The 15651-nt window shown below is 38.5% G+C and overlaps 2 protein-coding genes across 2 annotated transcripts; one reads left to right on the top strand and one right to left on the bottom strand.

Annotated features, from left to right (window-relative positions):
• The first annotated feature begins 223 nt into the window (after positions 1–223).
• Positions 224–1900, top strand: LOC130713474 (uncharacterized). Its single transcript, XM_057563239.1, has 2 exons — positions 224–1421; positions 1739–1900. The coding sequence occupies exons 1-2, from the start codon at positions 224–226 to the stop codon at positions 1771–1773; spliced, it is 1233 nt and encodes a 410-aa protein (XP_057419222.1). The 3' UTR covers positions 1774–1900.
• An 8108-nt stretch (positions 1901–10008) lies between these two features.
• Positions 10009–12071, bottom strand: LOC130713473 (uncharacterized). Its single transcript, XM_057563238.1, has 3 exons — positions 11618–12071; positions 10863–11540; positions 10009–10790 (listed from the first exon to the last, which is right to left on the bottom strand). Exons 1-3 carry the CDS (start codon positions 12069–12071, stop codon positions 10009–10011), a joined length of 1914 nt encoding a protein of 637 aa, XP_057419221.1.
• Positions 12072–15651: the final 3580 nt, after the last annotated feature.

The raw sequence follows: 15651 nt of genomic DNA, 5'->3' as shown, positions 1-15651 counted from the left end.
TGGCATGTTAGTTACTGATTAGTTTAGAGTTTGTTAGGTTGTTATATAATTAGTTAGTGTCTAATCTAGGTATAAATAGCTATCTACAGTCTTGTATTGCAATTCAGTTGAAATCAGAATATCAAAGTTTCTTCTTCTTCTTCAATCTCTCTCAAGAGTTCTCACATTCTTTGATGGTATCAGAGCCCTAGATTGGGCTCTGCCATCACCAGCTTCCGCAGAAATGGTGCGAAACGCACAAATCAACAACAACAATGGAAATCAGCAAGCACATGTGGTTCAGGATCCAGCGCAAAATCCGATTTCGCCGTATTACATTCATTCCGGTGAAAATCCGTCGGCTACAATGGTATCTCCACCTCTCAATGGAAGGAATTACAGTGCCTGGGCTCGATCGATGAAGCGAGCACTTGTGGCGAAGAACAAGTTCAAGTTTATCAATGGCGAAATTCCAGTTGCAGTACCTGGTGATGCCAACTACGATGCTTGGGATCGCTGCAACAGCTTGATCCATTCATGGATACTCAATTCGGTAACTTCTACAATTGCTAATAGCATAGTTTTTGTTGAAAATGCTTGTGATGCTTGGAAGGATCTTCGTGATCGATTTTCTCAGGGAGATTTAGTGAGAATTGCTGAATTGCAAAATGAAATCAGTAGCTTAAAGCAAAATTCTATGTCAGTAAACGATTATTACACTGAAATCAAAACTCTTTGGGAAGAATTGGAGCACTATCGACCAATACCTCAATGTAGATGTACTGTTCACTGTAGATGTGAAGCCATAGAGCAAGTAAAATTGTTTAGGGAGCAAGATAATGCTATTAGATTTCTTTTGGGACTGAATGAGAATTTTGGAGTTATTAAGTCTCAGATTTTGATGTCTAATCCTCTGCCATCCATAGCAAAAGTTGTTTCTTTAGCTATGCAACATGAAAGACAGTCAGATTTTGAAGAAAGTGATGAATCAAAGGTTATAGTGAATGTTGCAGAAGGAAGAAAGTCATATGGCAGGGGAAAAATGCCTAATTCTAGTTATTCTGGAAATTCTAGCTATTATGGATACAAGGGTGCAGGAAAATTTTGTACCTATTGCAAGAAGCCTGGTCATATTATTGACATCTGCTATAAACTGCATGGTTATCCCAACACTTCCAATACTAAATTTGCTTCTAACTCCACTACTCATGTAAACAATGTCAGTGGAGGTAGTGGAGGTTATGATACAGAAGATGATCAAGGAGATGACTCAATTCAAATAAAAGAGAGTGAAGAACCATTCACAGCTGATCAGTACAAAAGAATAGTGTCTATAATTCAACAAGTTGCTGGTTCATCAAAGAAAGTTGCAGAAACAGGACAAGTTGCAGTTAATCATGTGATCAGAACTACTAATCATAATTCAGGAACCACAGGGCATGGTAAGCATTTTGCTCTCTCTTGTTCACAAAAGTATGATAGTAGAGATTGGGTGATTGACTCAGGAGCTAGTGACCACATTTGTTTTAACAAGTTGTGTTTTGAGACTCTAGCTGAAGTAAAGCCTATAAGCGTTAGTTTGCCAAATGGAACAATCATAGATACCTGTTATGTAGGAACAGTTAGACTTACAAGTCTAATATTGTTAACTCATGTCTTATTTGTTCCTGAGTTTAGCTACAATTTAGTTTCAGTACATAAATTGGCAAAGAGAAATCATTGTGACATCATTTTTGGTGAATTCACTTGTGATATTCAGGAGGTGCATTCCCAGAAGAGGATTGGTTTGGGTAGCTTGAAGGAAGACAAGTTATACCATTTAGTAGTTACAAGTCCTTCTAGTGTATGTTTTAGTGTTCAGCATTCTGTTTCTGAAATAAACAGCTCCACTCAGGTTATTCCACCTGGAGCTTTGTGGCATTTTAGGTAGGGACATTTGTCTCATGATAAGATTCAAGCTTTGAATAAATTCCATAGTTCAGTAAATATTAGTAGTTTACTAGTATGTGATATCTGTCATCTGGCCAAGCAGAAGAGGAAAATGTTCCCTGACAGTTTACATAATTCTAAGAATTGCTTTGATCTTGTGCACATGGACATTTGGGGGCCACTTGCTATTCCCTCAGTACATAATCACAAATATTTCCTTACTGTTTTGGATGATCACAGCAGATTTGTTTGGATAGTCTTGCTTAATAATAAAGGACAAGTTCAGCATCAGGTTCAGTCATTTGTGGCCATGGTACAAACTCAGTTTGGGCATACTGTTAAAGCTATTAGAACTGACAATGGACCTGAGTTCATCATGCCATCTTTCTATTCTGCAAAGGGTATTCTACATCAGAGAAGTTGTATTCATACACCTCAGCAGAATGGGAGGGTAGAAAGGAAGCATCAGCACATTCTGAACATAGCCAGAGCATTGCTTTTTCAGTCTAAATTGCCCAAGAAAATGTGGAGCTATGCTGTGTTACATGCAGTCTTCCTTATGAACAGGATACCAAGCAAGCTGTTAAATGATAGGTCACCTTATCATTTACTTTATCAAGAGAAAGCAGATTTAGAGAGTTTAAAAGTGTTTGGATCACTATGTTTTGCTAGTACAATATCCTCTCAAAGATCTAAACTAGACCAAAGAGCCAGGAAGTGTGTCTTCTTGGGATTTAAGCAAGGTGTAAAGGGATTTGTTTTGCTAGACATATCTACTCATGAGATCATAATTTCCAGAGATGTGGTGTTTCATGAACACATTTTACCTTATAAGAGTTCTACACTACCTACTTGGGAGTGTTTAGATTTGCAAGCACAAGACAAGAAACCTGGAGATATTGAGAAGTCAGAAGTGCCACAATCTATACTTGAAAGTCAGATGCTGCAGAATGAAAAAGATTCTTCTGTTGTTCCAGAAGTGATTACTGATAATTCTCAAGCAGAAAGGCTAACTTTATCTCCTCAGACTGAGAATCTGAACTTGCAACATTCCATAGATCTTGATGCTACAGAGACAGAGAAAGAAGGGGAAGTTCCAAGTTTGAGAAGATCAAGTAGACAAGTAAAGAGGCCAGCTTTTCTACAAAATTTTCAATATAGTTCATTGCCTTCCAGAACTAGTACAGTACATAGCATCACACAGTACTATTCTCATGATAAACTCTCATCACCACATCAATCCTATGTACTTAGTATCTCATCAGATAAAGAGCCTACTACTTTTGAAGAAGCTAATAAGCATTCCCACTGGCAAGAGGCTATGAAGGCAGAGATATTGGCTCTAGAGAGAAATGGAACCTGGAAATTGGTAGACTTACCAAATGGTGTAAAACCTATAGGGAATAAATGGGTTTACAGGATTAAGAGGAATGCATATGGCACTTTAGTTAGATACAAAGCTAGGCTGGTAGCAAAAGGATATAATCAAGTTGAAGGACTGGATTATTTTGACACTTTTTCTCCAGTTGCCAAACTCACCACTGTTAGAGTAATACTGGCCTTAGCAGCAGCACAGAATTGGCATTTGCATCAGCTGGATGTAGACAATGCATTTCTTCATGGAACTTTAGATGAAGATGTGTACATGCAAGTCCCGGCAGGAGTTTTGACAGAGAAGCCTAATCAAGTATGCAAGTTGCAAAAGTCACTTTATGGACTTAAGCAGGCTAGCAGGAAATGGTATGAAAAACTTGCTGCTCATCTTATACATCTTGGATACACACAAACTGCTTCAGATTACTCTTTATTTGTTAAATTTCAAGGAGACATGTTCACAGGATTGCTTGTTTATGTGGATGATGTTATTCTGGTTGGTAACAGTCTCTTAGAATTTCAAATGGTTAAGGATTCTCTACATTCAGCATTTGGTATTAAAGATCTAGGTGTTTTGAAATATTTCCTTGGCCTAGAAGTAGCTCATTCTACCTCTGGAATCTCATTGTGTCAAAGGAAATACTGTTTGGATTTGCTTCAAGAAACTGGAAATCTTGGTAGTAAGCCAGTTTCCACTCCATTGGATCCAGCTCTCAAGTTAACAATCGATCAAGGAAAACCTTGTGAAGATGTCATGGGATATCGCAGATTGGTAGGCAGATTGTTGTATTTGACACACACTAGACCAGATATTTCTTTTGCAACACAGCAACTGAGCCAGTTCATGAGCCAACCTACTGATATACATTACACAGCAGCACTTAGAGTTTTAAAGTACTTGAAAGCATCTCCAGGACTTGGTTTGTTTTTTTCCAGAAACACTCCAATCACTTTACAAGGTTATTCAGATGCAGATTGGGCAGGTTGCTTGGATACGAGAAGGTCAATATCAGGGTACTGTTTTTATCTTGGTAATTCACTCATATCTTGGAAAGCAAAGAAGCAGGTCACAGTATCCAGGTCTTCTAGTGAAGCAGAATATAGAGCTCTTGCCTATGCCACTTGTGAACTACAATGGCTACTTTACTTGTTGAAAGACTTGAGAATTTCTTGTCTTAAAACACCTGCTTTGTTTTGTGATAACCAAAGTGCTTTGCATATTGCTGCCAATCCAGTGTTTCATGAAAGGACTAAACACTTGGAAATTGATTGCCATGTTGTCCGAGAGAAGTTGCAAGCTGGAGTTGTCAAGCTATTGCCTATTCCAACAGCTTTGCAAGTTGCAGATATCTTCACTAAAGCTTTGCAGCCTCGGATCTTTCAGGGATTTCTGGCTAAACTTGCAATGATCAATATCTTTCCACCTTCAGCTTGTGGGAGGGTGTAAAAGTTCACAGGATCACTATTAGTAATAAGTAGTAGTACAAGGACTATATTGTAATAATATAGAAGTTCATTGTAAGCTGGCATGAGCTGGCATGTTAGTTACTGATTAGTTTAGAGTTTGTTAGGTTGTTATATAATTAGTTAGTGTCTAATCTAGGTATAAATAGCTATCTACAGTGTTGTATTGCAATTCAGTTGAAATCAGAATATCAAAGTTTCTTCTTCTTCTTCAATCTCTCTCAATCTCTCTCAAGAGTTCTCACATTCTTTGAGTATGTATATATGTATGTATCTTCACGTGCACTTTTGGTAAAACACAGTCACATTACCGACTACCCTGATCATCCTGATTCTTGACCGAATGAATTCGTATGCGAGATGAACGTGCACGCGTGTGCATGAGAGTGGTGTCGTGTCCCATTCTAATATGAATTGTACGAGACACGAGGACAAACCTCTGGTTCTGACCTCTTCTCACGGGCTTTCGGGTAAAAATCATAATTTCTTAAGTTTTGCGTGCCAATATACAAATTACAATGCGATTACGCAATTTAATAGGTTTGAATTCACTCCTTTACTTTTTTTTCGTGAGAATTTATTAATTCTTGCATTCATAAGTTTTGAATAAAAGTAAGGTGAAACTGGTTCGGGTCGGTTCGAAATTTAAGCTTTCCTAAACCCAAACTCCCACACCCAAACTCAACCCATTGGGTTTTGAGCTTGCCAAAACTTGTCGTAGCCTCAGACTCACGTCATAATCTATCTCGATGCATGAATTTTCTTGCAAAATAAAAGGCTGCTTATATTATTTTATTGTAAGTGAAATTTTTATATCATTTTACAAAAAATATGGTACCTTACTACCTTACTGTTCAAACTTCAAATATGATCAACTTGTTAACAAATTAAGAAGTAGAACTCATTAAGTTTTGTATATAAAAAATAGAATAAATTAATATTCAACCAATATATATATATATATATATTTATGGTTACAAACTCTTATACTCCTATTAAGGAGTTTCCATGATTAGTTAATCATCAATATAATATATATGTATATATAAAATAATAAAATTTTATATATATTGATAAAGTTCAGGATTAAGCATCACCCATACCAAGTAAACTGGTTGGATTTGCAAATTCATGGTGTTTACTTCAATGAATTAGTTAAGGACTTCAATTATTCGGTATTTGGGATTAAAGTTAGGATTTTGAGTAGTTTCAGTATAATAACATTAGAGCATCTCCAATGCTAGTTCTTATTTCTTAGTTCTTAGCACTATTCATGTAGGCCCGTACTACCGCATGTGCTTAAGCAACTCTATACACATTTTGCTTCAACCATGAGTTCTTAATTCTTAGTTCTTAGCACTATTCATTTGGTCCCACAATATCATTATAGTAGTAATATTTTTTACTTTCATATAATTTTGATTTAAATTTAAATGCTAATTCAATATCTAAATTAAATGAATTGATGAATGAGAGAGAAAAAATTAACTTTTCATATTAAGAACTCAAAAAGTAAAACTTCTTATATAAGAACCTAGTTCTTATTTTTAAGAACTAAGAACTCCACGTCATCTCCTCCAATGGTTAAGAAAACTAAGAACTCAGTTCTTAACTCAAAAATAAGAAATAAGAACCTTGCATTGGAGATGTTCTTAGGAGTGGTGGTGTGGGGGGGGGGGGGGGTAAAGAAGAGACAAAATTCATGGATCGAGAAGAAACTTGATGTCTTTTTTTTTTATAGAATCCCAAAACGGAAGTAGGCGAAGGCTTCCTCAGCCATCCCTCCATCTACTTGTTCAGCGGTGGCAACATTGACCTAGTAAACTTTGAAAACGCTTCCTTCAACGAAGGACTCACATGAGTGCCACCTGACAGCGATCAGAATCTACAAGAGCTTCAAAAGTTGGGTCGCGACAACGATAGGATTGAAATGAGATATAAGAATAGAATGTTCGAGAACGAAGATGATGATGATGCACAAATTTTTTGCCAAGGGAATTTGGCATGAGTTAGAGTGGCTAGGTTGGTGAGTTACTGCTGTGGTGGCTTAGATGAGAAGCACAGTGGTATGCCTTGAGCTTGGCGGCAGAGATGGAGTGATCATAACGAAAGAGAGGTCCTCCCAGGGAAAAAGTGAGTTAGAGGTATTTTTGTTATTGTGATTATTTTGAATCTTCAATCTAAATCACCTACTATTTAACCAACAATTCTAACAACAGAGAATAAATTGTACCACGGTGGGTAAATTTTTCACTAACCCATGTTAGATAGAACCTATTTTCCTAGTGAGAGATAGAGAGACATAGTTGTTTGAACTGTAAAAGTTAAGAAAAAAGAAAGGGTGAGAACTAGAACATCTTTATCAGTGAAGTTTTATACACAGTAATCACAAAAATACTCATTATGTTCCAGAAAGTTTGTTGTTTTAGATCTTCTTTCAATATTTAAAAATGTTTGTTGTTTTGAAAATATAATGAATTTTTTGTTAATTTTTTCCCCCTATACTCTCATTTAATACATTTTCTCTCACTCATCACTTTTCATATTAACCAACCACAAATCTTCTCTATTAATTACATTCTTTTCTATCTAATTATAATTCAATAGTTGCACATCATACTAGTAAAATTAGAAAAAAAATATGAATAATGCGAAAAAAAAAATTAATTACAAAAAAGGGGTGAAAAAAAATCATATTTATAGGAATGGTGTGTTTCAGGCCAGCTTGGAGCCCGCGTGGCAACCATTGTAGGATACTCTACACATCACACGTATCCATGCATGACATTCGCCCCACCTTAAACGAATCCCATGCACCCATCAATCGGTCAGAGATTCCCTTCATTCCCAAGGAGAATCTCTGAATCATGTCAGACTCGATGCGTTTGGAAGCAGGCGAAGTCAAGGCACGCGATCGATGCGTTTGGGACTAGGTGAAGTCAAGTCAAGGCACGCATGGAACCAGGCGAAGTCAAGGCACGTCTATCACGGCTGCCAGGCGACAGGGGGACAGGGAGACAGGCAGCAGGCATACGCGTGGACCTAGACGTATGCATGATACGCTTGGACTTAAACGCATGATAAACCATTTCTGGCGGTTTAAACCCCTATAAAAGGACCACCAGAAGTAAATTCGCCCCAGCACCTTCATTCCACTCTCCTTCATAAATTCACTCCAAACCTACCTAATTTCACTTCAATTATTCTCCAAACCTTCATAAATTCACTTCACTTATTCTCCATTCCCATTCCTTCTTAGTTTCTTCCATAGTTGCAAAGTTGTTAATCCCATTACAAGCCTCTGTAAAATTTCAATGGCAGAGGAATTGGCGATCAATCCTGGGCCCACAAACACTAGTTTGTTGTATCTTACTGGGGAAGGAGCACACATTTCAGATAAAGTCTGGAATGGACAAACAAATAAAATTCTCAAAGTTCGACGATCACGTGATTCACGAGTTGTGCATGAGAGACTCATACGTAGCGTTCCCGATGCAATCAGAGGTCACCTAACTTATACCAACCGAACTTATTTTTATTATATAGGTGGAGAGAAGATGCTGACTGGATAAAGTATCAGTTGCCGTACTGGAGGCATTACCTTGACACACTTAAAACTGAACAAGTGAGTACCTGTCATTAAAGATATATGACTGCGATATTATATTTGTCCAAGTCTAAACTCTTCCTTCTTGTTGATGTAGTTTGTGTGGATGCCTTATCCACATAGTCTCCTGCAGCAACTATCTCCAATATGTCGGGACAACTTGCATTTGTGGAGATGTATTGCACCCATGATATCATTTTTAATTGTTGAATGACATCAGCCTGATCGAGTGATGCAACAATTTGGATTTCAGCAACATGTTCCTAACAAACCTCTCCAAGACGATAAGGTGCATGACATGTCACTGTCGGGAAAACATGATTGGGATTGGGTTGATAAGTTGACACCTTTTATTTTAGCTTGGGAAAACAAACATCACCAATTGGCTGAAGGCCCTAGTTTAATAAGGCTTGCACAAGGCAGTGATCAATACATGAGGTGGTATTCACAACACTCTCGTCGCTGGCTAACACGTAAAGGAGCAGCATTGGGTCAATTGGTAATGTTATGCTTACCTATTGAATTTATGTTAATCTATACATTTTTTTAATATAATTTATGCTTAATGCTTACCCTACCCTACATTTTATTTTGTTCTAATTGTAGGCTGCGAATATCCATCACATCTGGTATGGGCTGCCGCTGATTGGACAAGGGAGGTACACAATTGATAACCTTCAGAAGCAGGTCATGCATTGCCTTGCGTTATGCGAGGAGATGGGGCGGATCACTATTCCCCCGCTAGAAGCGCCGCCAATGGAGCCTGTTCAGATCCCTGAGGTAGCACAAAATTTTCACCCAAAGCTCGGAAGGCAAGAAGGAAAGGATTTCTCCCGGCGGGAAAAACATAAAGAAAAAGCTAAACCAGTTATAATTGATGTACCCCAACAGCTGCCTTCCGGGCAATTTTGGTTGGCTCCCACCCATACTGGTGATTCCTACACATCATACCACTATAGTGGTGATGGGTCTTCTTATCAGGGACATGGTAATACTTCAGGATTTCAGCAACAAGAGGCATCATTCGCATTTCAGCAACCTTACCAACAAGAGCAACATTACAGTGGTAGTGGGTCCCGTGAGTTTGAACAGTATTATCAACCTGCGCCAGTTCCAGAGTCACAGCCTTACCACGGTTCAGCGCCGCAGGTTCAACAAGATGGATCCCAACTTGACACGTGGTTCACCCCAGATGGCCAGTCTATACCCTCCTCATGGGGGACCCCACCTAGCCCCCAGCGTGGATGGGGGGCCTTACATGATTTGCTAGGTGCTTCACCGGAGATGCAACATGCCCATCCACCAGATTCTGAGATTCGTGCTACACAGGCAGCCTTTGACTTCGATTTGAACCAGGCATCCCTCACAGGCTACAATATGTCGGGTTATGATCCTTCCATGAACCAAGACCAAAGTTGATTGTGTTTTTTTTTATATTTCCAATTAAGCTTTCTGGTTTTTTTTTTCTAATAAAATGTTTGTTGTTTTAAGGTTGTATGGCATCATCGTTTAGTTATGTGGTTTGCAATTAAAAAAAAAGTGTTCCCCCTTTAAATCAAGAATTCATAATGATGTTTCATTCTTATACAACTTTATTATACATCATGGGTTGTACAGTCAAAGATAATACATCAACTACAACAGGGTAAAAGAGTTCATCTTTGAAGTGCATTATTTCGCCGGCTCGGTTGAGACTCTGTCAGGTCCATCTCATTTCTGATTCGAGTTGACCTTGGGCGGCCTCTAACACGCACCATGGTGGGGTATGGAACAAGTCGAGGGCCATCACCTGCTGGAGGAATGTTCAAGTCATTTCCAAGGGCCCACCACTCAGCTTTATACGCATCCCTTACAGTCTCCAACTTATACACAGGGTCAACAAAATCATAATAGTTAATGGACTGTCGAGCGCATGCCGCGATCACGTGATCACATGGATACTTGAAGGCTTGGAAACGTCCACACTCGCATGTTCGCTCGTCTAGCCGAACACTCCACCTATAACCATTACGATGCGTACGCTGGTTAAATCCTTCCTCGACCTCAAACCTTGTTTGCTCCACGTTATACGTGCGCACCATATGAGCACTTGCCTTTTCATGATTTTTGGCTAATGCGACCATGACCTTGTGGCAGTATACCTGGCGGGCCTGCAGTTGATCTCTTGCAGCAATGCCTCTTTGAACAAAGTAATCTACAAGACGGGCATATGTGCATTTGACAAGTGCAGTGATCGGCATGTTCCTAGCATCCTTGAACACTTTATTAACAGACTCTGCAAGGTTGGTTGTCATGTGGCCGAATCTACCACCATCGATGTCACAGACGAGGCTCCATTTATCCCTACTGATTCCATCAATCCATGCCTGGATAGCGGGGCTAGTTTGTCGAAACTTGGCCAACCTCCGTTCAAAAAGGTACAAACATGGCTCGTAACCTGCACAAGTGACAAATGTTAGTCTTTTTGTTTATAAAAATAAAACTCATATAATTGAGTTCAAACAAATACCCATCATAACCAGCTCTTGTTTAAGCTTTGCATTCTTAAACCTATGGTTGAAGTTGCTAGCAATGTGGCAGATGCAATACACATGATGCGCATTTGGAGGCTGCCACCCATTTCTCGCATCCCTTACCGCGGCCTTGATGCCTGCATGTCTGTCTGATATCAAACATATACCTTGTTTCTGAGTAACATGTTGCCTTATCAAACGCAAAAACCAACCCCATGAACTCGTACTTTCACTCTCCACTATTGCAAAAGCTATCGGTAAAATGTTAGAGTTTCCGTCCTGAGTGGTGGCAATCAACAACGTTCCTTTATACTTTCCATACATAAAAGTGCCATCTATCTGGATCATCGGCTTACAATAGTTGAAAGCTTCGCAACATTGTTTGAAAGTCCAGAACACTCGACGGAATTTGCGAACACTACCATCAACAAAACCATCCGCACCGATATAAGCATCTGTGTAAATATAGTAGTAGGATCCTGGGGAAAATGAACTCATATAACCAAGCCATCTTGGGAGCTCTGCGTAAGATTCTTCCCAATTGTCAAACACCTTCGCAAGTGCCCTTTGCTTCGCTAACCAAGCTTTCATGTATGACACTTGGTAGTTAAGTTCCCCGCTGATTCTCTCCTGTATGGCTGCAATGGGGACAAATGGCCGACCACCTACCATGCCTGTAACATATTAACGATATTATAAGTTAATATTCCTTTTAAGAGCAAGGAAATTATATAGATGACAACAATCATACCCAATATGTAAGAGCATATGACATCGGAAGTCATCTTGGTGTGGTCCTGCGATCTCATCGGATTGACGCACGCATGAGGGCCGACCCACCTAGATATAACCCACTTATCGATATTTTTGTCCATGCGTGCTCTCATCCTCCAAAGGCATCCATCCAAATGATTGGGACAATTGGCAGTAAAATAAGTTGGTTTGGATTCGAGTATCTTATAGGTTTGATGACGTTTGAAACAATAATACTTAAGGCCCATCTTGGCATCTTCCTTGCTCTCAAAACGCAAACCAACATACAAATCATCACCTAACTCCCATGATCCACCCACATCGCTACCAGGAAAAAAATCCGTCTCCTCATCTGGGTGAGCCCAATTGATATATGAGTAGTGTGGAGCAGAATTCCAAAATGGTGTGGTGTTTGGGATAGCTGGACATAAAACAAAAATTAGTACATGCATAATTAAATTATTCGTAATTTATAGGATAAGTTGGTTGAATATACCGTGCACTTGAGAATTAACAGGGAGATCAGGTGTTGTATGTTGTCCACCCTCTTGGTCTGAGTCCGATGAGTCTCCATCGGAATCTTGAAGCCTTCTTTCATCTTCGCTTCCCTATGGTTCTGAATATATGATGTCAGGATTGTCAATAAGGTGATGGTGGAGATCATCATGATCATCATCCAAATTAACTGTAGGAACATTCTCTGGTTCAGCTTCATGGATCTCCACTTGTGTGACGCCCTCGTCTGTCAACGTCGGATGAGTGGTTGCAGGATTCGTTGAAACAGGTACTGATGAACTTCCTGCCTCATCAATTTGAACATAAAGCTCCAACATGGTTACCACTGACTGGTGGCCACACTGCTGAGTAAATATATCCATCATGATCCCCACATCATCAGTATCCACTATCACGAGACCTGTATACTAAACTGGGTCAGATGAGGACAAATACCTAAAGCCCACGGAGGAAATAACTTGGTTACTTCCAAGCTTCAACTTCTCATGAATTAACTTTTTCAAGTTGTTGAATGTGATGTTGCGTTTCAAACGCATCATCTTCTTCAAACCTTCAAATGTCATACCTTCACTGCCCTCATAATATCTACCATTGTAATACACAAGCAATTACGTGGTTCATCTTGTGGAATTCAAAATGACCTCAACAAATTTTTTTCCGTTTGTAACTTTGTTTTTTTGAGTGTGAGCAGAATGACTTCGCATTGTTAGCAATATAGTGTTTTTTTATTACTTTTTTAATCATTCGCCTCATATGAATTGTAAGATATAATTTCTGTTCCCCCGTGCAGGTCATGTCACTTCTGTTCCCCCACTCAAAGCATGCGTTTCAGGTCAAGCGGGAGCAAGACATACGTTTCATACCACGCGAATTCCTTGCATCTGCCAACGCCTCGTGTCACGCGTATCCAGTGACAAGGCTGCTTCCTGTCTCCGGTCAGCCATCATGTTTCACCTGACATGAATGCGCTTGAGGTGGGGCGAATGCCATAAATGCCAAGAGATTCTGATTCTCTCCTTGGGAATGAAAGATGTTTGACCGATTGATGGGTGCATGGGATTCGTTTAAGGTGGGGCGAATGTCATGCATGGATACGTGTGATGTGTAGCGTATCCTACAATGTTGCCACGCGGGCTCCAAGCTGGCCTAAAACACACCATTCCTATAAATATGATTTTTTTCACCCCTTTTTTGTAATTAATTTTTTTTTCGCATTATTCATTTTTTTTTCGTAAAATTAAATAAAGACAATTTAGTCAAATTATGCTATCAATAATTGCTTTCTTACTCTTTGTGCCACAACTTTAAACTACAAACTTTCCGAAAATTAGGAAGTATACGCCGTAAGCAACTAATGTCAATTTCACTTTGATTATGATTTTTATTTTACTTTTAGTTAAATCTCACATTACACTATATATATACACACTTTAGAATCTAGAAATTAAAAAGCAAAGTTGCTTCTAGTTAGAAAAAAAAAACTGGACCTTATTTCTAAGTATTAAGTACTCCAGCTTAGATTTCTATAATGGAAAAATATAAGAAACAGTTCTTTATACAATTTATATAAGAACCCAAAATAATATCCGCATTAATGGAGAGCACTAAAGGTTCAAGGACATTTTGGTCTCTACACTTTTTTTTGAAGCACGAATTGAACCACACTAGGGAGTAGGGGTGAACATGGGTCGGGTAGATCCAATGAACCCGTCCAACCCAATTCGATCCAATAGAAAAAATGCGGGTTGGATCGGATAATCGGGTTAATCAGATGGATTTTACTACAACCCAACCAAGTTCGGATCGGATTTCGGATTCAGTTCAAATCCATCCAACCCAACCCAGAATTCATACATATAATAATAATTTTTTTTTATAATTTTACTCATACTTTGAGTGCTAGTGTTGGAGTGATGACTTTTTGAAACTTTGAGAATTAAGTATTTGTAGTTATTTATCATATTTGAACTTAGAGTATTTGTTTGTAGTTATTTGTTACATGTCTATATATATTATTTGGCATGTTGGAGACATTTAAGTTTTAAGTATCATGGCATGACATTTAGTGTTGCGTTTCACTTTTTAGGTACTGTTTATGTTAGATTGTTTCATGTCATTTGGTAATGAAGTTTTATGTTTTCATGATATTTGGTTATATGTCATTTATGTGATATTATTTCATCCTATTTGGTATAACTTTTTGTGTCATTTTCATGTTATTTAGTATTATAACATATTTAATATTTTTTATAACTTTTTCTGAATTTATAATAATATTTGCAAGATTTTTTAATATTTCAGATATATTATTATTTTAATATGATGACCCAATCAATCCATCCAACCCAATCCGAACTTCGTCGGGTTGGTTCGGATCGGGTCCGAAGAAGAAATTCGTGAAATCCAACCCAACCCAACCCAGACAATTTTAATCGGTTCGGATTTTATTTTGACCAAAATTCATCCAACCCAACCCATGTGCACCCCTACTAGGGAGAATCATAGTACATCAATAAAAATGGAGAAGAACTTGTGAGAGGCTCACTCATTTTGGGACCTTGCCCTCCAACTCCTCTTCAACCTAACCTTAACCAAAATTAATTTTTCAATTCTTGCAAATCACACCTACCAAACCCTGGTATTGGTATATGCTCAACGGGCTCCTTCCTCTCGTGTCATATTCTCCATGTGGGGCTGTTAAAGGAGAAGCTTTGGCAGCAGCTCGGGGAAGCATATTTTTCCACTTTATAAAAGCTGTAGCTTATACTGTATTATACTAGTCGTATAGTAGTATAATATATGGCCCGCATTTCAACCTGCTTTATTGATCAATTCACTCGTCATTAATTTAATTTGCATTTAGCAGACCCAATAAAACCCCATCATTTGTTAGAATATAATATAAAACCATTAAAGTTGCCCTTACCCAATAGCTTAAGCTTTTGGGATTAAGTGGTTATTTGACTTGGTATCAGAGCCTTTATGACCGAGAGGTCTAGAGTTCGATCCTCGCTCCCCTCACTTTCTAATTAAAAAGTGGAATTTAATTAAGCACTTGGTAGGTGGGCCTGTGCATTTGCCCACGCTTCAAGCCCAAAGGGCTCTTGCGTGAGAGGGCGTGTTAGAATATAATATAAAACCATTAAAGTTGCCCTTACCCAAAAGCTTAATTAAGTGGTTATTTGACTTGGTATCAGAGCCTTTATGACCGAGAGATCTAGAGTTCGATCCTCGCTCCCCTCACTTTCTAATTAAAAAGTGGAATTTAATTAAACACTTGGTAGGTGGGCCTGTGCATTTGTCCACGCTTCAAGCCCAAAGGACTCTTGCGTGAGGGGGCGTGTTAGAATATAATATAAAACCATTAAAGTTGTCCTTACCCAACAACTTAAGCTTTTGGGATTAAGTGGTTATTTGACTTGTTAGAATATAATATAAAACCATTAAAAGCTTTTGAGTAAGGACAATTTTAATGGTTTTATATTATATTCTAACATCATTTACCACAAGATAAGC

This window comes from Lotus japonicus, chromosome 4 (genome assembly GCF_012489685.1).
Source record: "Lotus japonicus ecotype B-129 chromosome 4, LjGifu_v1.2".
Classification (NCBI taxonomy): Eukaryota; Viridiplantae; Streptophyta; class Magnoliopsida; order Fabales; family Fabaceae; genus Lotus; species Lotus japonicus.
The sequence above is the reverse complement of the archived record's forward strand: the minus strand, read 5'-3'. Positions and strand labels throughout refer to the sequence as shown.